General features: G+C 36.8%; 1 protein-coding gene across 4 annotated transcripts in view; it reads left to right on the top strand.

Moving 5' to 3' along the window:
• MARCHF1 (membrane associated ring-CH-type finger 1) overlaps window positions 1–24,084 on the top strand; it is a 125,212-nt gene that overhangs the window by 38,181 nt on the left and 62,947 nt on the right. For 2 of the 4 annotated variants that reach the window (XM_032224063.1, XM_032224061.1), the window contains exon 2: window positions 20–159. The exons of the other annotated variants lie outside the window; for them this stretch is intronic. In XM_032224063.1, coding sequence (XP_032079954.1) covers window positions 58–159 — 102 coding nt within the window. In that variant the 5' untranslated portion in view covers window positions 20–57. The remainder of the gene's footprint in view (window positions 1–19; window positions 160–24,084) is intronic. 4 annotated transcript variants of the gene reach the window in all.

Here is a 24,084-nt window from a genome sequence, read left to right as displayed (position 1 = left end):
ATTGTAAATTATTTTTTAGAATTTCAGAATTTGAAAAGGGATAAGTGGAAGGAGAAAATGTTGGGCTGGTGCCAAGCGATAGCTCGTAATCCTCACAGATTCCCAAACAACACAAGAACTCCCGAAGTCACAGGTGATGCTTCACATATCTCTGCCTTGGTGAGTGGAAGTTCTATTTCATGATGATGGCTTGTACAAAAAAAACAACCCTAAATTGAAAATTCCTAGTGCCATCCCCTTTGTCCAAGCAACAGTCTTACAGCTTGTACAGTATCTGAGTCTACTTTTACTTTATATTCTCCGTTGTGTTTTGCTTGGAATGCACTGCAGTGGTTGCATGTTCACATTTCTAAGGTTGCTATTTTTTGTTCATTTATTTTTGGTTTGCCTGTCTTTTATGTGATGGCTGTTAAAGTAATTGGGGGAGGGTTGTTCTGCAATGTGCTTTCTTAAGTTTGCCAGCTAATATTTCCTCCTTTTATCCCTTTAAGAATATTGACAACATATATAGCTTTCTGTATATCTTTACAAGTCTTTTGTGCATGATATGATGAGGATGGTCTTATTTAAAGGGACTATTTTGCTTGATTTGTAAAGTTAGTTGTGGTATGAACAAGAAAATTGAATTTTACAAATAACGTGCATTTTTCACATTTCCTGCATGGTGTGTAGAGATTGAGAATATAACAATACCTGTAAGTTGAATTACATTTTAGTTTTAAATAAAATTTGTTGGACATTTTTCCAGATTGACAGATATTTGTTGAAATAATATTGTTTTGAAACTTAATGCTACACTTAATACTACACTGTAAATAAAAATTATTACAATCTGAATCTTCAGATTAAAAATCTGAAGATTTTTAAATATTTTCCTTTTTGTTATTTTACAATCTAATTTACTAATGGATACTTTGAATCTCTTAGCAGTCATTTATATGTAACAGAAAGAGAGCAATCCTTCAGTTCCATTTTAATATTTCCATGCAAGGTTAATTAGAATTTTCAGTACTAGAAATGGAACCAAATATCCTTGTATCATTATTATAAACTTCCAGAATTTCTGTATTTATATTCCAACCTTAAAAAAAGACTTTTATATAAATTTATACTATCATGGCTTGAAGTTTTGAATTTCATATATGTTTTGTCTTCTAATTTTCAAAAAAAAAAAGATATTGTCTCCTAATGTTTTGTCAATGAAAATAAAAAATCGACCATAACAAAATATTGGTATTTCATTTTTGATTATTATGATTATCTCTCTTATCTAGTTGCAACAACTTATTTAACGGGATATAAAATGAACTATTTAATCACCAGCACATATTTTCCTCTAAAAGTATTTAAACTAAGTTAATGGAAGGATGAGGAATGCTAAGAATCTCTGTTCTGTTCTGTTGTTGTTATCCATTTAATTGGTTCTATTGGATTAATTAGGATTTTGAAGAATTTCTTGAAGTTGTGTTCTGACTGTAATACTATCCTATAATGTACTATACTACTACTTAACTACTTCAAAAGAATTGTTTGGATCCTTATACATAATCATGTAATTTAATTACTTTTCTTTAAAATAAAGTATCTGTTGTGTAGAAAAAAGATTTCTATTATTTTAAGCTACATAGTAGGCTGATTATTTTGTGATATTTTACAATATGGAGAATGACTGAAGTGTATATCATTTAAGCATATTGGCTACTTACTTAGCATTTAATAAGTTTAGATCAACAATATTACCAAATTCTTACCAAAATTGTGATGTTAAAATGATGGGGAACTTCTGCTTCAATATTATGTCAATTTAATACTTCATTTTTTTAACCTTCGGAAATGTTTAACACAGTGTTTCTCAGCCTTGGCAACTTGAAGATGCCCGGACTTCAACTCCCAGCATTCGCTGGCTGGGGAATTCTGGGAGTTGAAGTCCGGACATCTTCAAGTTGCCAAGGTTGAGAAACACTAGTTTAACATTTTTAGTGTTTTACATGAGGCTGACATATTAAGTCATGCATTACTAAAGAGCTGTCAAGAAGAAACATTAGGAACACAAAAAAGGAAATAAAGGAACAGTCCTTCAGTTATGAAACATGGACCTGAAATGAAAAGAGAAGTGAATAATTGTTTAAAATCAGGTTTTTCAGCTAAGCTGAGATATAATATAAGGAATGGAACAAAACAAAGCAAGCTTTTTAAATGTATTCTAAATTCTTCTCCTTGTGAGAATTTTTTTTTTTTAAATTTCATCAGAAAATTTAACCAGCACACACTTTGAATGGAAGTTGGTCAGTCTACTGTTTTCAGAAGTTGAAAAGTGATTTTCATCCCCACCTAAAGGCCAGACAAGGAATAATGGATGGAAACTGATCCAGGAGAGATTCAACTTAGAAATAAGGAGAAATTTTCTGACAGTGAGAACAATCAACCAACGGAACAGATTGCCTTCAAAAGTTGTGGGAACTTCATCACTGGAGGCTTTCAAGAAGAGATTGAACTGCCATTTGTCAGAAATGGTGTAGGGTCTCCTGCTTGGATGGGAAGTTGGACTAGATGACCTACAAGGTCCCTTCCAACTCTGTTAATCTAGTCTAATTCTAATCTAATCTGTGGTCAGGTCCATCTGTGTTGGCAAACTGTGCAAACAACAACAACAACAACAAGTAGCAATAATACATAGTAGTAGCAAACTAGTGAAGAAGTAAAGAACCCAATGAAATTAAAGAGCACTGAAAGCAGTAGTAAAACATTATTTCAGCGGCTCTTGAAAGAACATTGCCAATAATTTTTTATATGGAGAGTGCATCTACTAATAACCAAGAGAATGGCCATCTGACTGAACTCTGCCCCTGTCCCCCTTTCCTCATATAATATGGTGGGAAGAAGAAACAGTAACTTTACTGGAAAACCAATCTAGGCAAAGATTGGTTAAAGAATATAAGTGTCCACAGGTGTGTCAGGCATATCTGATAATCATGAACCTTCATACAATAATAATAAACTATTTTCCTGCTAATAGAAAAGGCTGCTTCATAATTCAAATGCTTTGCACCTTCCTATTTCTTATTTCTATTATAGTGTCAAACCAATTTTACACTCAATGACTAAGCTGTTTATCATAGATGAACTGTAGAGCTCATAGCTCTAAAATTTTATATTCCTAAAAGTAAGCATATATTTCCCAATTATTTTGTCTTATAGAATAATTATGAAAGACAAGCATAGTACTTACCTAAAAAGATTGGTTTTTCCCCCCTCAATAATTGGCATCAAAATGGGAGAATTGAGTAATTCTTTCATTTGTTTCACACACAGCATGTTTCTAGAATCTGAATTATAAGAACTGTGTTATGATGAGGAAGGCCAAATTTTGTGGGTTTTATAAAACAGGTTTTCCCAAATCAGCCTTTATTGTTTCATGAAGTCACAGAACAGTCTTAATTAATTTGACACTTGAACTGCTTGAGCCAAACTGGCAATTGCATTTTCATACTTCCACATTACATGTTAGATTATTATTTTACTTATGAAATATAAAACAAGACCCAAATGTTGATGCTATTTTATCACCCAAACTCCATTTGTATATAAATTAGATCCGCCCAAAAATTTTATTACATAGTGGCAAAAATTCAGAAAATGTAAAAAGGGTTGAATCTTTTTTTCCCCAGAACTGAATTTTCTTATCTAACATAGTTGAGAAGTCATTGTTTAGAAAGAATGGCAAGTTTGATTTAATTTTAATTTGATTTGATTTGATTTTATTATATTTATATGCCGCCCTTTTCCCCCGAAGGGGACTCAGGGCGGCTCACAATTCAAATCAGGGAAGCGGGGTACAGACAGAAAATAAAAGACGAAACATAACAATATATAATTTAAAAACACACAACAGTCATACCATTTGAGACAGGGGCAACAGCTCTTTAGCCCCAGGCCTGTCGGCACAGCCAGGTTTTAAGGGCTTTGCAGAAGGCCTGGAGGGTGGTGAGGGTTCGAATCTCCATGGGGAGTTCGTTCCAGAGGGTCGGAGCAGCCACAGAGAAGGCTCTCCTCCAGGTAGTCGCCAGTCGGCACTGGCCGGCAGATGGAATTCGGAGGAGGCCTAATCTGTGGGATCTAATCGGTCTAGTGGAGGTGATTGGCAGCACGTGGTCTCTCAAGTACCCAGGTCCAATACCATGAAGGGCTTTATAAGTGACGACTAGTGCCTTGAAGCATATCCGGAGACCAATAGGTAGCCAGTGCAGCTCGCGGAGGATAGGTGTTACGTGGGTGAACCGAGGTGCACCCACAATCACTTGTGCGGCTGCATTCTGGACAAGCTGAAGTCTCCGAATGCTCTTCAAGGGCTGCCCCATGTAGAGCACGTTGCAGTAGTAGTTGGTCAGAAAGTGAGCAAGCTAGGACATTTTGAAAAAAAAATATTTCTGGATGTAAATTTTTGCAGCAGACTGAAGTAAATCCTGAATTAATTTTCAATCACCGTATTCTGCAAACCTTTTGTAATGGTCTGAAGATAAGAATCAAGTGTCACACATAATTGACTTAAAGTAATCACCCTCCAGTTTTATTTAAATATTTAAAAAATGCTTAATCAGCTCAAACTATAAGTATTGACTCTGCATGAGCACGGGGTTTTCTTCTAGTAGTATAGTTATACAAAATGATTAAAAATAGACAACTGCTCATTTCTAAGAAAGAGGTTAGCCTCCATCTGCCTCCATACTCATTTCTCAGCTTAATTTAGTCAACCGACACTTTTAATGTAGACTATTTGCTGGACAAAATAATCTTCCTTTTAATGAATACACTACTTGTATTTCTGGATTGTTCCATAACAATGTTGACTGGAAATAATGCACAAGTTTCAGAAAAGCTGGAAGATCTTTTTTCACACCAAATTGTAAGACTGATTATTCTGTAAGGCTGAATTTTTTTTCCCCTTCCAAATCAGCCTAGGCAGAGCTGTGTAAATATTTAAGGAAACTAGAATAGCATAATATAGACCTGAGTGGCAAACCTATGGCACGCATGCCACAGCTGGCATGTGGAGGCATTTGTCAGGCCACGCAACGCGTTGCCCTGTCAGCTGGCCAGCATGCATGTGCGCGCTGGCAGCTGAGTTCAGCCTTTTTTAAAGCCATTTTTCGCCCTCCCCAGGCTCCAGAGGTTTTATAGGAGCCTGGGGAGGGCAAAAACAGCCTCCCCCGCCCCTCCCGGAAGCTCTCTGGAGGCTTCAGGAGCTTCCTTGAAGCCTCAGGAGTGCAAAAAACTGGCCCTATGGGCAAACTGGAACTTCAGCAACAAGGAAACCTCCTGAAGGTCCCTGAAGGCTTTGGAGGACTAAAACGGCCCTACGGGCAAACCGGAAGTGTCTTCCAGTTTGCTTGTAGGGTCATTTTTCATCCTCTGGAGCCTTCAGGGAAGCCTCCTGAAGGCTCAGGAGGGCTTAAACTAGCCCTATGAGCAAACCGTAAGTCCATTCCCAAACTTCCGGTTTGCCCGTAGGGATGGGGTTTTTTGCTCCGGAGGCTTCAAGGAAGCTCCTGAAGCCTCCGGAGGGCCTCCAGGGGGATGGGGAAGGCTGTTTTCGCCCTCCCCAGATTCCTATAAAGCCTCTGGAGCCTGGGGAGGGCGAAAAAAGCATGCAAAAAATGGGGGGGAGCGCCTGTCATGAACGCATGTGCCCTGGGGGTGTTGAACATTGCATTATGGGTGTGGCATGCCCACGCACGACCCCCCTGCCCTCCCCCCGCTTATGGCACGCAAGCCAAAAAAGGTTCACCATCACTGGTATCGATCAACGAAGATGGGGCTAGGGTATTATATGTAGTCCCAAACATATCAAGCAACCCTTTCCCAATAATTGACAGAATAATCAGATAATCTGAGGATTTTTGAAGATAGATGTCTTCTCATGCCTAATGGTACTATTGATAATTTAATGGGTGTTTTTTTTTTTACAAATAATATATTTGTATTTTTAATGTGTGTTTTGGTTTTTATTGCTGCAAATTGCCAGGAATCTTTTTTTTAAAAAAATTATTCATTTTGTCCTCTAACATCTTTCTACCCTTGTTTCTTACCAGTTTTATCTTGTAATATTTGTCTGTAGTTCAATTATCTTCAAAGCTCTTTTTCCCTTTTTCCACAAAAGAAAAAAGCACTGCATCTTCAGTCCCTCTATTCAAAGACATTTTGGGATGTTTTCTACTTAGTCCCACTTCCATCTTTATTTCTGCATTCACCGAATTAACTTGTTATCCTGAGATGGAGTAATTGATTTATACTAAACTAATGGTTTTTCATCTCCAATACTACATAATATATTTCAAATATTTTATATCATTTGTAAAGTGAATATTCTGCAAGTCAGTTTACAAACTATTTGTCTGAAACAATAAAATATAAAAACAATTAACTTTCAACCCCTTTTTTATCACTTTGTCTTGTCTTCTTTTCACAATGAACTACTGCTCTGCTTTTAGGCTGTTTGTTCCTTCATTACATGTTGCCCTTATTTATTCTTTTCCAGTAAGTCTACCCCTTGATACTGTGCAGGAAAGAATATATCTCCCAACAAATAGATGGCATTAAAGGGAAGCAACTACACTGAAGTATATAACAAAATATTCCTCTGAAAATGTAGCTCATTGGTGCATCTTGGTCTACTAGCTTACAAGCCTACAGTCATAGAACTAAGAAGAAAGATAGCCTGTATTTGAACTTAACTGAAATACAGTTTCTTTTGCCTTTAAAACTAATTCAGTTTTCATCATTAACATCTTCAGCTAGTTTCTACTGAATTCTAAGCATGTTTCTTCTTTCAGAACTGTTAAGTGTAATTTAGAAAGACGATCTCACAGATATTTTCTTGGTACCAGAGGAGAATAGTTTTGCGGTTACTGATCGTCCTTAGTTTTGATATTCTGTTATCAAGTGTGTAGGTCTTTCTCCCCTTTTTCTTCTTCCATGTGTTTCCAAAAGCTTAGAAGTAATTGTTAGCATCTGCTTCCACTGATTTTTGCATTTTTACTCCTTGCTTTTTACATGGTTACCCCTCAAGTCCCAGGCATTGTGTTAGAACTTGACTTTTATTACTCACTTAACAGAGATGACAGAAAGCAGAATGTAATTTGCTACCTGAGAACAAAGGGTACCTGCCAAGAGCCTGTGGGCAAAATGAACAATGTAATGCTTTCTGTCACTTCTTTTTAATTATTTGGGGATTTGGGGAAAAGTTAGATAAAAAATTCTGAGAACAAAGCAAAAAAAAACATTTAGGGAGAACTTTGAATTCATAGGTCATTTAAAATATTTAAAGATATTATTTATATTTAAACACTTAATAAACAGAAGGGGACAGGACTTTGAAAAACTGCTAATCAAGTATGTATAATCTGCAGGAGAAACCTTTGAGGCTATTGCTAGTTACTGTCTATCATGAGAAAGTTAAATGATGTTCCAAAGTTGTCTAATATACTGTATGCAGAGACATATCTTCATACATACCTGTTCTGACACCCTCCTCCATCCAGTAACGAATGCTGAGACAAGCTTAATTGGAATATACTTTAATTAGCAAAACACCAAAACCTCGGTGGATGAAAGCCAAGCATAACAAACAGATAAAGACCTCGGCAGCAACTCAGACAAACTCAGGCAGCAATAAACACAGATAAGGCTTGGCAGCAATCCAGCCTGGGAAGCTCACAGTACTGTCCTCTGACATTCAAACCTGCGTTGACTTCTACAAAGAGGGCCATGTGCACAAGTAGCTTTTATAGTCTGGAGAGGAACCTAATGACCATCAGCTGAGTACAATCACCTCCTGTAATTGCGTAATTGTTCCTGACGCCTAGTAGCTCTTCAATGGTGTGCATCCAGGAACAACTCACTGCTGGCTTCTGGATCACTCTCCCTTGTCTCCTCCCCACTGGTCCAAGGCTCAGGTGCCACCTGGTGGCCAACCAGTCTCTCTGCGCCCTGTTCAGGGTCGGAACCCTGTCCAGGGTCCTCCAGAGCCGACTCATAGGGCCCCTCGCTGTCGGAGTCTGGTGGCAGCTTCAACGGCTCCTGCTGATCCACAATACATACCAGGGTTGGGTTGCTACTAGCAGGTTTGGTGTGCAATTTTGCGCAATTTTGCTCTGCATGGATACACATTTGCCCATAAATGCAATTACAATTCTACGCATGCACAGAACTGAAAAACAAGATGGTGGTGCCGCCCATGCTGCTTAGGAGAACCACTACTGCATAAGCTGCATTGGTTACCCCTTTGTTTCCATGTGCAAAAGTGCTGATGGTACCTTTAAAGCTGTAAATGGCCGGACAAGAGCCAAGGTGGCGCAGTGGTTAAATGTAGCACTGCAGGCTACTGCTAGATCAGCAGGTCAGCGGTTCAAATCTCACCGGCTCAGGGTTGACTCAGCCTTCCATCCTTCGGAGGTGGGTAAAATGAGGACCCAGATTGTTGGGGGCAATATGCTGACTCTCTGTAAACCGCTTAGAGAGGCCTGAAAGGCCTATGAAGCGGTATATAAGTCTACTGCTATTGCTATTGCTATTTGAAGGATCACCTTTGTCCAAGAGTGTCTACCCATCCAACTAGATTGAGCAGAATAGGCATCCTGAACATCCCATCAGCAAAAAAAGTTTTGGCTGTTGGGGACTAAAGATGAGGTTTTTTTTTGAAGTGGCCCCTGTTCTATGGAACATTCTCCCTTTGGCGATTAGAATCCCCCCCCCCCCTTAACCATGTTAGCCTTTCATAAGGACTCAAATGCCTGGCTATGATCCTGCACCTAGGTGCTGAATGTGTTAAAAGCCACGTTTCCTGTCTATGTTGCTAACTGGTCAATAATCTTGGCTGCTATGTATATTTAATTTGGATGTTTCTGTTATTTTTATTGTTTTAAAATGTTTTAGTATTTTGATTATAATATATTTTTAATTGTAAGCTACCCAGTGTCATCGATTGAGATGGGTGGCTGTAGAAATTGATTAGATAGATAGATGATGGATGGATGGATGGATGGATGGATGGTAGGTAGGTGGATGGATAAATAGATAGATAGATGTCATTATTTTGTTTTCATTTTATTCATTCATTGGAGATGCTTAGCTTTTTTCATCTTCATTCAAAACATTTGTTTACTTTTTATTTGTTTCCAGTCTGAATTTTCTCATTCTGTGGTTCTCAATTGTGCCTGTAGGTTGGGTAAAACATGTAAACAAAGAAGTAAATACGCTGCATATGGCACTACAATCAAAGTCCTAACTCTATACATGCATTGATGTCACATGCAACGTGGCAAGACGTTGATCACATTTCTCCAACCAACATCTTGACCTTTTCTTGCATGCTCTGTGGAACTGCTGTTATTGCTTGCTTTTTTTGACTACATTCTTTGCAATCTTTTCTCTCTGCATACAATGTATTCCTTTGATCCATTTTATGCAGCAATCTTTATCACACGTACATTTTTTCTCATTCAAAACCTCTTTAACCTCATCATTTCTCTATAGATCCTATCTTGTATTTTCCACTGGCAAAACACATTCTTCTCTGCTTTCGCTTAAAAAAAGGAGTAAATTTGCACACTGATAAAGAGGGTAGTAAGTATTACATAGACTTTGCCTCTATGTAAATTAATCACAGAGGAAAGAAAAGGTACTGCTTGGAATTCTTGCATTGTCATCTTTTCTTAATAAATCTAAATAATGAGATTGGTTTCCCTAGGTCAGTGATGGCGAACCTATGACACGCGTGTCAGTGCTGACACGCGTAGCCATTTGGGGTGACACACACAGGATTTCATGCGATTCATCCTCGGCTCCTGCACGGCCGCCGAGGATGAAAGAATCTGTGCTGGAGGAATGGGGGGGGGGCGGGACGTGTGATCTCCCCTGCCCACACTCACTTACTGTATCGCCGCGCCCCTTTCTGAGCGCAGGGGCTGCTGGTAAGGTGTGCGTGCCATGCGCGCACACGTCATCAGCGCGGCGAGGGAGGACCCGCAGGAGAGGAGCACGGGAATAGTGCGCGCCTCTCTCCAGTCAGGCCGGCACAGAGAGTCTACTCCTGGGACTGTCGGTTACGACCGCACCACAGCAGGGAACAGCGGAGTGCCAACGGGAACTGTGAGCGCCATTAGCAGCAACTATAAATTGCGCAAAATTATGTTTTTGTCGAAGTGACACACAACGCGAGTTATGCTCGATTTTTTGCTGATTTTTGACACACCACGCCAAAAAGGTTGCCCATCACTGCCCTAGGTGTTCATTTCCAGATCATTTGTTGAGTTTTGACACATCCACTTTCCAGTAATCTATCTTAAAAAGAGTGTTTTCATACAGAACTTGAATTATTTCTTCCTACAATTGTCTTTTTTATACTATATCCTTTTCTCTCCTTCCCATTCTAATATTAATACATTCAGAACTTCTCATTAGTCTTTAATCAGTTATATCAATCTTTCATGTCAAACAATTAAACCATTTATAGTTTTCAAATCATTTATATATTCACATATTTACATTTACGCCACGTATTGAATAACAATAACGGAGTTGGGAGGGACCTTTGAGGTCTTTTAGTCCAACCCACTGCTCTAGCAGGAGACCATATACCAGGGATCCCAACCTTTGGGTTTCAGTCCACTATCAGGCCATGGCTATTTCCTACTGGCCCACGTGAGCGATGGGTCGGTGTGCGTGCAACCCTGCTTGCACAAGCAGTAGGTGCATATATCAGCTGCTCATACAAGTGAAGCTATACATGCACCTGCCCCTCACACAAAAACGTTCCCTCTTTCTCCCCTCTTCCCCATGCCAGGTTGCCAACCGCGAAAGGTTGGGGAACACTGCCATCTTCTATTTTAGACAAATGGTTGCTAAACCATTGATACAAACAGAATTTTTGAAAAAGCATGTGTGTGCTAAATAATCAATACTAATTCCAGAAAAATGGGAGTGCTTAGTTCAGATGGGTATTCCTCAGAAGAGAACAAGAGAAAAACTACTGTTCAACTATTACTGAAAATATATAAGGTACACATTACATATTATTCAATTATACATTCAGTTACATAATATGTGTAAGAGATTGTTAATTGATATTTTGACTTACATTCAAAAATCTTGCAATCACTTTTATTGATATGTGTGTCTTTTATTCTGAAAGTGGAGTTCTGCCTATAATATGCAATTTGCACTTCATGTCTGTGGATCTTCCTGGCTATAGTTTCTTATTATTTCTGCTTTATTATTTCCAGTGCTTCCTTAATCTTCTTTGTTTTTATGTGATATTTCTCGATCAGGTGTTCTTTGGTCTTCAGCTTCTTTTATTTCATCTATTCAGCTTGCTTGCATCTCATTTTCCAGACTGATCTTCCATACTGGTAGCACACTGCTTGGCTTTTTTCCTTCTTCATTGATTTTGCGCCCTAGGTATTGAGTTATAACTGCAGCCATGCTATATATTAGTTGTTTCTTGCAATGAACTGATGCTTATATTTGATATTACAGCATTTGACTTATTTTGATATAAAATTGTTGTGGTTAAAGTGTTCCTAATAACAAAATTTATTCCCTTTATTATTAATATAAGAACTTACTGTGCAAGGTTCAATTGAAATCAGCTTGTACTTGCTCTTTTCATATTATGGTGTTTTCAAGTGTGTCTAACTGGCTTATGGCTTTTGCCTCATTGAAATTCATAAAACCTGGAGGTTAAAGAACTTTCTTTGACTTGATGTTTTTGTGAGCAAGCAAATATCAAGAAATATTATGTGCTCCTAGCTTCAGGTTTGATAAGTATAACTGTGGATATGCTATTTTTGTTTTCCTCTATAAATGATGATTTCACTTCTACAGTCAATATTTTGCACCAATGCTTAATTAAGACTTTTATATTTTTTTATGTTGAAATAATCTTTATCTTGTCCATAGAAATTTTTAGTAGAACTAAGAAAGTTTTTGGAGTTCAGAATGTCCCTTGATTCTGTAAAGTTTAAAGTTTCCCTGATAAAGAAGATGGATAAAGTGCAAACTTGCATTTTGGAGAGAAGTGTGGAAAAAAGTAATGCTGTAAAATAGAAAAGTGTGTTGATCAGGGTTAATGACAAAACTAAAGTGACAGAGTGGGTTGACAACCTTATTACTGATATAGAGTTGTCTCTTTTCTTCTTTCTGCAAATGCAAATATTTATTCACGATTATTACAACAGAACAGATGGATTATTGCTTTTCGACTGCTCTCATTGTTGCCTGCCTGTACTACTGGATTCCATTGCAGGGCTAGTGGTTGAGACCAGGGATTTCAGTTTCCCACTTGTCAATCTTGAGTCTGAACAACTTAGGAATTTGTGGTAATCACATAAATCATGGATTTTTTCCAGGTGTTTGGGTCTTGATACAAATTGGAGGTCGCACATGAAACCTTGTTCTCATGGCAGTTGAAATGTGATTTTGAAGGATATAAATAGTTGCTTAAATCATTTTCTGATTGCTTTTCCACCTACTATTGCCACTCTTGTTAATTTGGCCCATATTACCGTGTAGTAATAAAGACAGGGTCTTTTTTCTTTTGCCCGAAATAAGCACTTTGCCTTATTTTTGGGGAGGTCTTATTATTTTTGAAGTGCGAGAGGCAGCGAGCATGGTCACCCCATGGCTGTTTCTGTGTTGCAACATTTTCTGGCAGGGCTTATTTTCAGGCAGGGCTTATTTTCAGGGGAGGGTTAATTTTAGCACATGCGCTCAAAGCCCAATTGGGCTTATTATCTGAGAAGGTCTTATTTTGGGGAAAACAGGGTAGACAATTGCTGGAGTTGGTTGGGTTTAGTGAAAATTTGGGGTTTTCACTGAGATCAGGTGAACAATTCTGAAATCTCATTGCATCCTGCAATGGGTATACAGATTGCCCCAATACCCTAGAGCAGTGGTTCCCAAACTTGGCAACTTTAAGACTTGTGGACTTCAACTCCCAGAATTCTCCAGCTAGCTCTTCTGGCTGGAGAACTCTGGGAGTTGAAGTCCACAAGTCTTAAAGTTGTCAAGTTTGGGAACCACTGCCCTAGAGTGTATGTTAATTTTATGAGTAGTTCTGAGAAATTGAGCCCAAGTAGAGTGTTCTGGAGCTCCATTATAGAAAAGCAATCAAGCACAAGTCATAACCCATATTAGAGATTGCATTGTAATGATAAGGGTAGCAAAAAATATATATTGTTCTGCATTTATTGGGATTTTTCGTAGCCACCAGGCAGTTCTAGTTTGGATATATAATTGCTATATTTCTAGAAAATACACTTAAAGAAATGTGTAAGTTATTGCCTAAAAGCTTGGATTAGCCATTCCAATGGGTACAGGCTTTGGGGAAAAACAAAATAGTTCTGAGAATTCTCCATTTGCTCATCCTAATATAACATATTTCTCCCTTTAATAGAAAACATCTACCATTTCTTCAGTGATGCACTGGAAGATTAATGACAAGCAGTAGCAGTAGCACTTAGACTTATATGCCACTTCTCAGTCCTTTATAGCCCTCTTTAAGTGGTTTACACAACCAGCATATTGCCCCCAACAATCTGGGTCCTCATTTTACCCACCTTGAAAGGATGGAAGGCTTAGTTAACCTTGAGCCACTGAGATTCGAACTGCCAAATTGCAGATAGCCAGCAGTCAGCAGAAGTAGCCTGCAGTACTGCATTCTAACCACTGCGCGACCCGACTCAAGCATAAATAGATTCACACTACTAGAATACCTGTTTGCTTTGCTCATATGGTCTCCAATCAAGTGAGAAGAAATTAGAAAATTGTGATCATAGGGAAAACGCAGGTTGTTGTTGCACCTTTTCATACCATATTGAATGATGTATCACTGGTATATGACACTGGACAAATAGCCAAAAATGTATAAGAAAATTTCAAATATTTGTTGGAAATATAACTAAATTGAAGGTATTTTTTTCCATCTTTCGTGGACATTCAAGGAATCAATATGTATTTTGATACAAAAGATTTTAAAAGTAAATATACAATTGAAACCAATTGAAACATTTGTTTTGGGTTTAACTGATAAACAGATGCCTCTTGTGAAACTTTCCTTTTATATGTGACTAGCCGATAACCCAGCGTTGTCCAGGTATTTATTTATAGGGAGGAGAATGTCTGGACCAAATGTAATTTCTAATGTTGGATTTTCCCCCTTACCAGAGGGAGCCCCCTTGTGGAATACTGTGAAGCTATTACCATGGTAACTCCACTGATCTGTACAGTAGAAGCCAGTATGGCAATACAGCATAACAGGCATTATCTTAACAGAGCACACACCCTCACAGTATTTTTTTCCAGAGAGTAAGTAATCTGTGTACCAAGTTTGGTTGAAATTGCTTATACTGGAACATACACACACACACACACACACACACACACACACACACACACACACACACACACACTATATATATATATATATATATATATATATATATATATATATATATATATATATATATATATATATATATATATATATCAATATCAGAAATACTTTTATATGCACAAAGGTTGAAAGATTCACAAATACTACAGTGGAAGAATGGATGGTGAAGCTCATGGAATTGGTGGATATGTCAAAATTGTTAGCCTCGATTAAAGAAAAGACTTTAATGTTGTTTCTATTTGGAAAACACTTGGAATTTTTGCAACAAAAAGAAATGAAATGTTGATTTTCATATCTGATTAGAATTACATGGGAATATAGAACCAATGTAGTGATGATGATGATGTCATGTCTGTATTTTAGCAATTCTATGGACAGATGTCCATATCTTCCAATATTTCACTATTTCTTTGATGTTTTCCTATGCTCTGTCTGGTGCCACCTTTGATGTTATCCTACCACCATGTTCTTTGGTGGCCTGGTTTCCTTTTACTGCAGACTCTTCCAAACATGATTACTATCTCCAGTGAATGTCAAGAAATAATGCAATCAAAAAGTAAAAGTTTTATGTATGTTACTTATCCATATCTGAAGCAAAAAAAAAGGTCAGATATCATTTTTTTCTTTACTTTTTATTCTTTTTTGTACATCTATTTCCTTTCTTTATTATTTCTTCTTCTTTCTGTTTATCTTTTAATTTTGTGTTTTTGAAAATCAGTAATGTTAAAAAAGAATTTACTAATACTTAACAGTATATATTACTGAGATTAGAGTTTATCTATTAGAAAGATTTTAATTTAATTATATTCCCTTGGCTGCAAAGATTGAGATTATCAGGAAGAATCAAACTACAATGATGTACTATTACATTTTCTGTAATTGAGTGTCCTAATCTTTCATTTAATGACATTTCAAGCTGTAGACATCTTGTTATTAAAGCTAATCTCACAACAAATTGCTAATCATTGAAGTTTTAAGCCTTTCTTTACATTTATTCCAACTGTACAGATGGAATAACCTTGGATTTAGTAGTTATATTGGCAGAGTCTATAACCTGGTTGCCATGGAGATCAGCATGCAGTTTGATTATGTGACTCATTTGCTGAAATAGCTCAGTAAATGCAGCATCTTAATGGAAAGTCAGGTCAATGTTTGATCATAATAAATAGCTTTCACAAGCCATGAATGGGGAAGATAAGCTTTATTTGCATTTACCCTTCATCATACACTTTAGATGATAGAGACTGGAGGGGGGGGGGAGTGAGTGATGATGATATTGTACAAAAATGCATATAATGTGTCAAACCTTGAATGGTTTTTAATTTGCCTATGCTATTTTCAAAATATTTATGGTAGGTAGGCAGCTTGTCAACCAATGGAGAAACATTACCAATGCCAGAAAATTCCTGGAAGCGTGGAACTAATCAGCCATTAACAGGCAGTAAGCCCATGATGGACAACATATTGCACACGTGCTCGAAGTGGCACTTGGAGCCATGTTGCCTGGCACACGGGCATGAAGTGCTCCTTTTTTGCCACTTGGTGCCGAAAAGGTTTGCCATCACTTCACTAAGGCAAACAATATTCACATACCATTCAAAAGATTCAATCAGCAAGATAAAAAGGGAACAAAATGACCTAAACCTCACCAGCAATCCAAATGAGTAGAGATTAGCACCAAGATTGACTTTAGACTAACAATCAAGAAGCAAATCATGCCCCAATCAACGAACTTCCAAACAAGCTAACAGTAAAATGTCAACCAAAGAACCACCAATATCACTCCCACTAACACAGGACAAGCCATTAGAATATATATTGAGAGCAAATCCCACTCTACTAGCACTGATGATGTTACTTAGTTTAGTAATGAAACATCTGCAAGAAAACCACTAAGTTCAGAGAACACCAAAGATCCCACAGCTTAACCCTGAGCTTCAAATAATATCTTCTAAAGAAAGATATAGAAGATAAGTCACTCTGATTTTCCTCACTATAAGAACATTCTCATTTTAACCTATCTCAAGTCACTTATTGAGTTCTATAGAAATGAAATAAATAAATAATTTTCAAGCTTTCTTGTACATTCACCAAACATGATAAAATAATACTTCTTATTTGTCACCTTTTCAATAAAAAATATAAAGTATATTTTACTTAATTTTTCTGGTGTCATTTACCAACAGTACATTGTTTTATATACATTTTTTATTGTATACTTTTTTATTTTCCATTTTCATAAGATACAATTACATGTATACTATACATAGCCAGTATCCTATAGTATTAAATAGTAATTACATCAGTTTCCCTTGTCATCAACGCCCAAAAAGATAAAAACCCATTATTAGCTCTTCTGCTCTCCATACACCTCTTTCTTCTACCTCTCTCCTACCTCCTTTCTTCCCTCCATCATCCTTTCCTACCCTACTTCCCCTTCCTTTCTCCTTCTCCTCTCTCTACATTCCACTCCTCCTTATCCTCCTCATCTTCCCCCCTTACCCTCTCTCCTATCCTTCTCTTCCCATCTTTCTTTTCCCTTCTGTTTCCCACTCTTCCTCTCATTGGTGTATTTCCGCTTCCATATCAATATACTTAACACATCCTAGTTTTAAAGAAAAAATAAGATAAGACAGTATACATGTGGGATCAAATTACATTAAAATCTAATACCTCTCGTCAAACCTAATATATATCCCCCCTCCCCCCCAACCTCCCCAGCCTTCCCTCCCCCGACTTCCCAGAACCCATACACGGTATAAATCTTTAACAAAAACAGTCTAAAATATATTAGAAAAAAGAATAGAAAATTGACAACATCTTTACATTGAACTTAGCTTCTCCTTGCTAAGCTAACTTTAAACAATTTATATCATTCCTGATCTTAATCATAAGCTATCTGGAATTTCTTAATCCCGTATTTATTTTGTATATAATCAATCCATTTTTTCCAGTCTCGTTTATATCTCTCGTTTGAGTGATGCTTAAGTTATGCAGATATTTTAGCCATCTCGGCTAAATTTGTGACTTTCAGTGTCCATTCTTGAATTGTAGGCAAGCCTTCCTTCTTCCAGTATTGCGCCACCAACAATCTAGCTGCAGTTATTAAGTGCAAAATCAAATTAATCTCTACAGCTGTACAATCAGTAATTATACCTAACAAAAATAACTGAGGGGTAAACTTTATCCTTTTTTTAAGAACATTTTGCATAATCCACCATATTTTTATCCAAAATGCCTTAACCTTTTTGCAAGTCCACCATATATGAAAATATGTAGCGTCGAGAGAATCACATCTCCAACATTTGGGTTGTAAATTTGGATACATAGCAGCCAACTTTTTACGATCCAAATGCCATCTATAAAACATCTTATAAAAGTTTTCTCTTAGGTTTTGGGCTTGTGTAAATTTTACATTTCTTACCCAAATTCTTTCCCATGTAGCCAACATTATTGGTTCTTCAATATTTTGAGCCCACTTTATCATACAGTCTTTAACTAATTCTGTTTTGGAATCCATCTGTACTAATACATTGTATATTCTCTTTATATGCATTAAACTTTGATCTCTTATTTGTTTAAATAAGTTATCCTCGACTTGCATGAAACCAATTTTTTGATCTGCTTTCCACCTGGCCTGTAGCTGTCCATACTGGAACCATGTTTGAATTACCTTTTCCTCTTTTAATACATCTAAGGATTTTAGTTGTAATACACCCCTTTCTAGGGTAAGAAGCTGTCTGTAAGTAATTATATCTTGTTTTTGTGCTATGTTCATATTTTCTATTGCATGTCTAGGAATTGTCCACATGGGTATTTTATCATTTAATTTATATTGATATTTTTTCCAAACCCGCAGTAAAGCATTCCTTAAGGTATGACTTTTAAAATTCTTGTCCACTTTTTTGTTATATAACAGGTAAGCATGCCAGCCATATACCAGATCATACCCCTCGATATTAAGTATCCTATCATTTGTTAAATCAATCCAATCACTAACTACAGATAATGCTATTGCATCATAATATAATTTTAGGTTGGGTAATTTCAAACCTCCCCTCTCACGCATATATATATATATATATATATATATATATATATATATATATATATATATATATATATATATATATATATATATATATATATATATATATATATATAAAAAATCTTAAATCAGTTTTCTTCATCAATTGAGTTTGATCCTTCATTTTAATATTTTTGTTAACATTTTCATCTTTTGATGATCAATCTTAAAATCATCTAGTATTCCTTGCTTCTGGTCTTTAGCATTCTTTCTGAGAGTTGTTTGAGGCCACTTGGAGGTTTATCTCTGTCCTCGGGGTAACCTGAATAGTACAAATTGATATGGAACATTTTTGAAACTGCTGAAAGGATTGCATTGTAAACAGGAGAAAGGTGGTGTCATTTCCCCCCCCCCCTCTATTAAGGCAGGGCTGTTCAATTTTAATATAGATAGCCTCTTTGAGAAGTGAAACATCTTCAAGGAAAAACAGAGAAATTCCAGTTGACTCTTGAAAAAGGAACTTTGGGCCAACCATGACCTGGATGCCTAAGAATCTTGATAGACAAAAAATTGTTTGATTGTTGTTGCTTGCTGGATGTGGAAGGTGTTTATGGATTTCTCACTTTGTATAATTTTAATGTGTAAGCCTCCTGGAGGTGAATTGTGTAGCCATATAGATTTCTTAAATACATTAATATATGGCAGCCCTTCCATATCTGGTGCCCCCAAATATGTTGTGCTACAACCATCACAATGTTTACCTTGCATGATCAATACATTGGTGAGAATGCTGGCATTGATTGTGCAACTCAGCAGAGGCATCAATTTCAAAAAGAATTCTTCCTGGTTAGAAATCAAGTACTTCCAATGCTGTCATACAAAACATAGTAAACAATTTAATACCAAATTAATACTTGTTGATTTATTTTTATTTAAAAACTTTATAGATTGCCTATCTTACTTCAAGGTTTATAATGCTAAAAGAAAAAAAAACTATATGAACTAAAAACATAAATAAATTAATACAAAATCTGATTAAGAGAAGGTGGGAGTGGGAGCCGGATGGGGGTGGAGGTGGAATCTCTTATTAATCGATCAAATACTTCCAATGTGATGCCCCCCCCCCCAACTCCATTGGGGACCCAAACTGGCAGAGCTTTAAGCTCTTAGGTAGGTCAGGAGGCTTTGGACCAACCATTGGTATCAAATATGGGGACATTTGAGATATAACTTACTTAAAATATGATGAAGACATACAAGGTCATGGGTACTTTTTAATTATTATGCTTACTGTATTTATTTTTTTATTAAAAATGAGAAAATGAGTTAAATAAAATTTATATACATTTGTCTGAAAGGAAGTCCAATAGAACTCAATAGAATAGAAATACTAAGAAGTAGAAATACCAAAGCTTTTTACTCAGTAACTGCTGGGAAGATATTCTGGTTTTTCATTACTAAAGGAATAATAGTCATATGAGTGCAAGCAAAAACATTAGCAGTAGCGATAGTACTTAGACTCATATACTGCTTCACAGTGCTTTACAGCCCTCTCTAAATGGTTTACAGAATCAGAATATTGCCCCCAACAACCTGGGTCCTTATTTTACCGACCTCGGAAGGATGGAAAGCTGAGTCAACCTTGAGCCGGTGAGACTAGAACTGCCAAACTGCAAGCAGGCAGCATAAGTAGCCTGTAGTACCACCACCATCCCTCAATAAATTAAATTAAATTAAAATGTTGATTCAGAGTTGCATATACATAGGATCGCCAAAACTGTGATTTTTACCTCCTTCTTTTTAGAATAAACATTCCTTCTAAGCCAATAGAAACATTTCTGCCAGAGGTCAGTTCCAATGCTTATTTGGAATGAATATGTAATCATGGAATGCATGGTACTTGTTCATTTTAAAAACTAAGTCCCACCATCCTCTGCCATTAAACAGACAAGCAAATTAAATTTAAAATGTGGACAAAATTTTTACAAGCACAGTATATACTCATCAAAAAAGAGTAGAACAGATTGGATTATACCAATTTACATATCATTCTAGAATTTTCCATACTTCTCGTTTCTATATGACTGGTAGCATGTCCCAATGAAGATTCTTTTCATATTTATATAACTACAGTGCAGATTGCAAAAAGCTAAATATGAATATTTAGATACCAGACTTTTAAAAACTGTTACAAACAGTAATGCTTCACTATTTTGAAATTTGGAAGAATTTTATTGCCAGTCTCTAAGCCAGACAGAGAGAAGCCAAATAGATACAGATGGCATTGGGAAGATCTAGTATTAAATCAGTGCACATAACAAAAAATATAATGCTTTTTTAAAAGAAATATGTGCAAAAGATAACATAGGGTCACTACAAATGCAAAAGGTTCCTTGTCTTGTTTCTTCTGACACCAGCTATTTTTGCTGCCAACTGCTCCTCTTCCCATTTGTTATAAATGAAATCAGTCTTCACATTTGGCTGGCTTTCTATGGAACCATTGGTTGCTAGAATAAAAAAAAAAGTGTATTCATGCTAAAGTCGTCAGACTAACTCTGCCAATGTTATTTTTGCATGGATATTTTTCTTTTGAACTTTCTTTTTACAATGCTAGCTTTCATAGAGTTTTCTTCTCCATGCTTTTCTGAAATGAATATGGTTCTTTTGATACTTCCAGAATTTGGAAGTAGGGATGCAGGAGATGCTGACCAGTAAGAATAGAAATAATTAAAGAAAAGAATGGTGAAATACTTTCTACAAATATTTTGTTAACAGGTGACAAGCATACAGTTATTTATTTGTTTGTCGTTTGGCATATCATACATTGGCTTGCAATATACATTGACATTTCACATAGATTAATAAAACACACCAAAATATAAATGTTAAAAAGATCTATATTCAAATACTAATGTTTAATCCATCTAACCATGAAAATGTTATATACTGAGTCCTGGCAGATGCTTTGTGAGGTGAGAGTAAAACAGGAAACTGTTTTATTTCAGGTGGTGCTAAGAAACCACTGTTCTGACTTTATGTTCCACAGAGTTCTGTTTTATCTCCTGTGCAGTTTAACACTGATGTGAAATTACCGGGGAAGGTCATTCAGGACTTTGGAATAGAAATCTATCAGTATACAGATTACATCCGGCTCTACTGCTTTCTACCCTCTATGTCTAAGAAAGAAATCAATACATTTGACCATTCCCTAATCTCACTTTTGATGTTCAGGAAACTAATTAAGCCCTAGGTTTTGCAAGGAACATTTTGGAACTGAGAAATTTAAAGAATAAATATACTTGGGAGAATTACATGTAATGTACATATCATTTTATATTGCATTAGGTTTTGATTTGATAAAATTTTAATCTATGTTTTATTAAAGTTTATATCAATAATGTTTTTATGTTGATGATCCAGTAAGCACCTTAGATTAAATTGGATGAAGTAGCATAAAAATATCTGTAATAAATCAAGAACAAATTAATTTAATCATTGTTTTTCTGTAGACAACTAACACAGATTCCTTTCCCTTTTCAATTGCTATCTATTTTTTTATTTCTAGTAAGTGCAGTACTTAATACTCAGGGAATCTGATGTAAAATATATAATTTTTAAAAAATTGTTTTGGAAAGAGGATTTACTGAAATAAAATATCTCAAAAATTGAATTTAAACATTTTTTAAAAAAAGCATAGATGAAACATTTATAAATACTAAGTAGAAATATCTGTTTGAAATGGAAAATAATGAAAAGACTGAGTTTATTTTAAAAAAAACCATGGAATTACATAAACACTTAATAAATTTTCATTGTCTAAAAGCCAAATATTATTATAGTTCTGGGAGAAAACATTAGTTGCCACTGTTTTAGTCCAGCCCTTGCGGCTTTGGGATGGAAGTACAGAGAGACATATTTATTCAGTCTCTACTCCTTGACTTTCTGATGTCAACTTAATCTTGGAATCATTTACTAGATATATACTTCTTCCCTGCAACCTTGAGGAAATACCATGCTGCTGAATAATTTAAGACTACAAGTGGCTTTCTTTCTCAACGAGAAAAAGATTGCTTTTCCTGTTATCTTTCTAATCTGTAATTATTGAAGGAATTTATTATTGCCTATAGTCAAGTTTTTTCAATGCCTTTATTGTCGTTGTACATCATCTATACAACAAAATTGGTTTTGCCTCTACTGGTGCAGTCCTGTTTTGACCCAGCCTTAGCAGAACCAATAAACAGACTCCTTGTTCTGAAAAACCCCTCTTTGTTTAGCTACTGTGAATTAATGGCATTCACATACCAAAAAGTCCAGGCAATAATCCTTCAAAAGGTTAACTGCAGTAACAGATCTTATCAGTTCCTTGAGATAATTGCCAGGCCGGGAACTTCCAGTCACACTATGACCAAATCTTCCCAAAAAATTCCGAATGGTTGTCTCCTCCCCTTTCCTTCTATTTATTGCCCAGCTAGGGAGGGGCCATTAAGCATCACTGTGTGCCTGCCTTTCTTCCCAAATTGGCTCCTTGACCCCAGTTATTCTCCTAACAGCTCTGCACATGTGGACATCTGGAAGAGGGCCCAGCTGTTCTTCCTCCCCATTTATCTCCGTCTCCGAAGGCAGCTGGGAAGTGTCAGATGGCTCTGTCTCTATCTCTGCTTCTGACACAGAGTATCCATTAGAGCCTTCCCCAGACTCCAGGACTGGCCCAAGTTCCTCTCCAACCTCCTTATCATCCGAGTCTGCCACCAGTTCCATTGGCAGCTGGTGGGCCACAACAAGTCCATATAAGAATACAAGACAACATGAATAATATAAAGAATAATCCATAGACAAGTAGTTAGGGGGAAAAAAAACTAGTCTTACATTTCCATATGTAAGTCATATTTTGTGCAACATGTATATTACTTAGGTGTATAATCTTATATCATGGTATATACATATTACACACTACGCTGGCACCAGTGAAATTCATCAATTGGTCTGTTTGTGGTGCTATATTATGTTTAGAAGTCTGACGGCCCATGGGTAAAAGCTGTTTTTACACCTGTTTGTCCGGCTGGCTGTACTTCTGTGTTCTGACCCCTCCCTCTTCATACACCAAAGCATGCCGAGACAAAGATACTTCAAGGATTTATTAACACACAGACTAGACCTTGGCAGCAATCCAGCACAGACCAGACCTTGGCAGCAATCCAGCACAGACTGACCTTTGCAGCAATCCAGCCTGCCAAGAGAGCCAAGATAACTTCTCCAACTCTAGTAAATATGTTGATTCCCGCAACGAGCTTGTGGAAAGCCATTCCTTTTATAGTCTTGAGAGGAGCCTAATTACCACCAGCTGAGTTCCATTATCTCCTATAACTGTGTAACTGTTCTTTACGCCTATTAACCCTCCGTTGCCGGGCATCCAGGACGAACTCCCTTGTCTCCTCCCCACTGCTCCAATGCATGACGTCAGGATCACACTCCCTTGTCTCCTCCCCACTGCTCCAAGGCTTGACTTCGGGAGCACGCTCCCTTTGGCTCTCACCGCTGCTCCAGGCCTCAGGTGCCTCCTGGTGGCCAACAAGCCTCTCTGCGCCCTGCTCGGAGTCAGAACCCTGTC

This window comes from Thamnophis elegans, chromosome 9 (genome assembly GCF_009769535.1).
Source record: "Thamnophis elegans isolate rThaEle1 chromosome 9, rThaEle1.pri, whole genome shotgun sequence".
In the NCBI taxonomy this organism is placed as follows: Eukaryota; Metazoa; Chordata; class Lepidosauria; order Squamata; family Colubridae; genus Thamnophis; species Thamnophis elegans.
The sequence above is the reverse complement of the archived record's forward strand: the minus strand, read 5'-3'. Positions and strand labels throughout refer to the sequence as shown.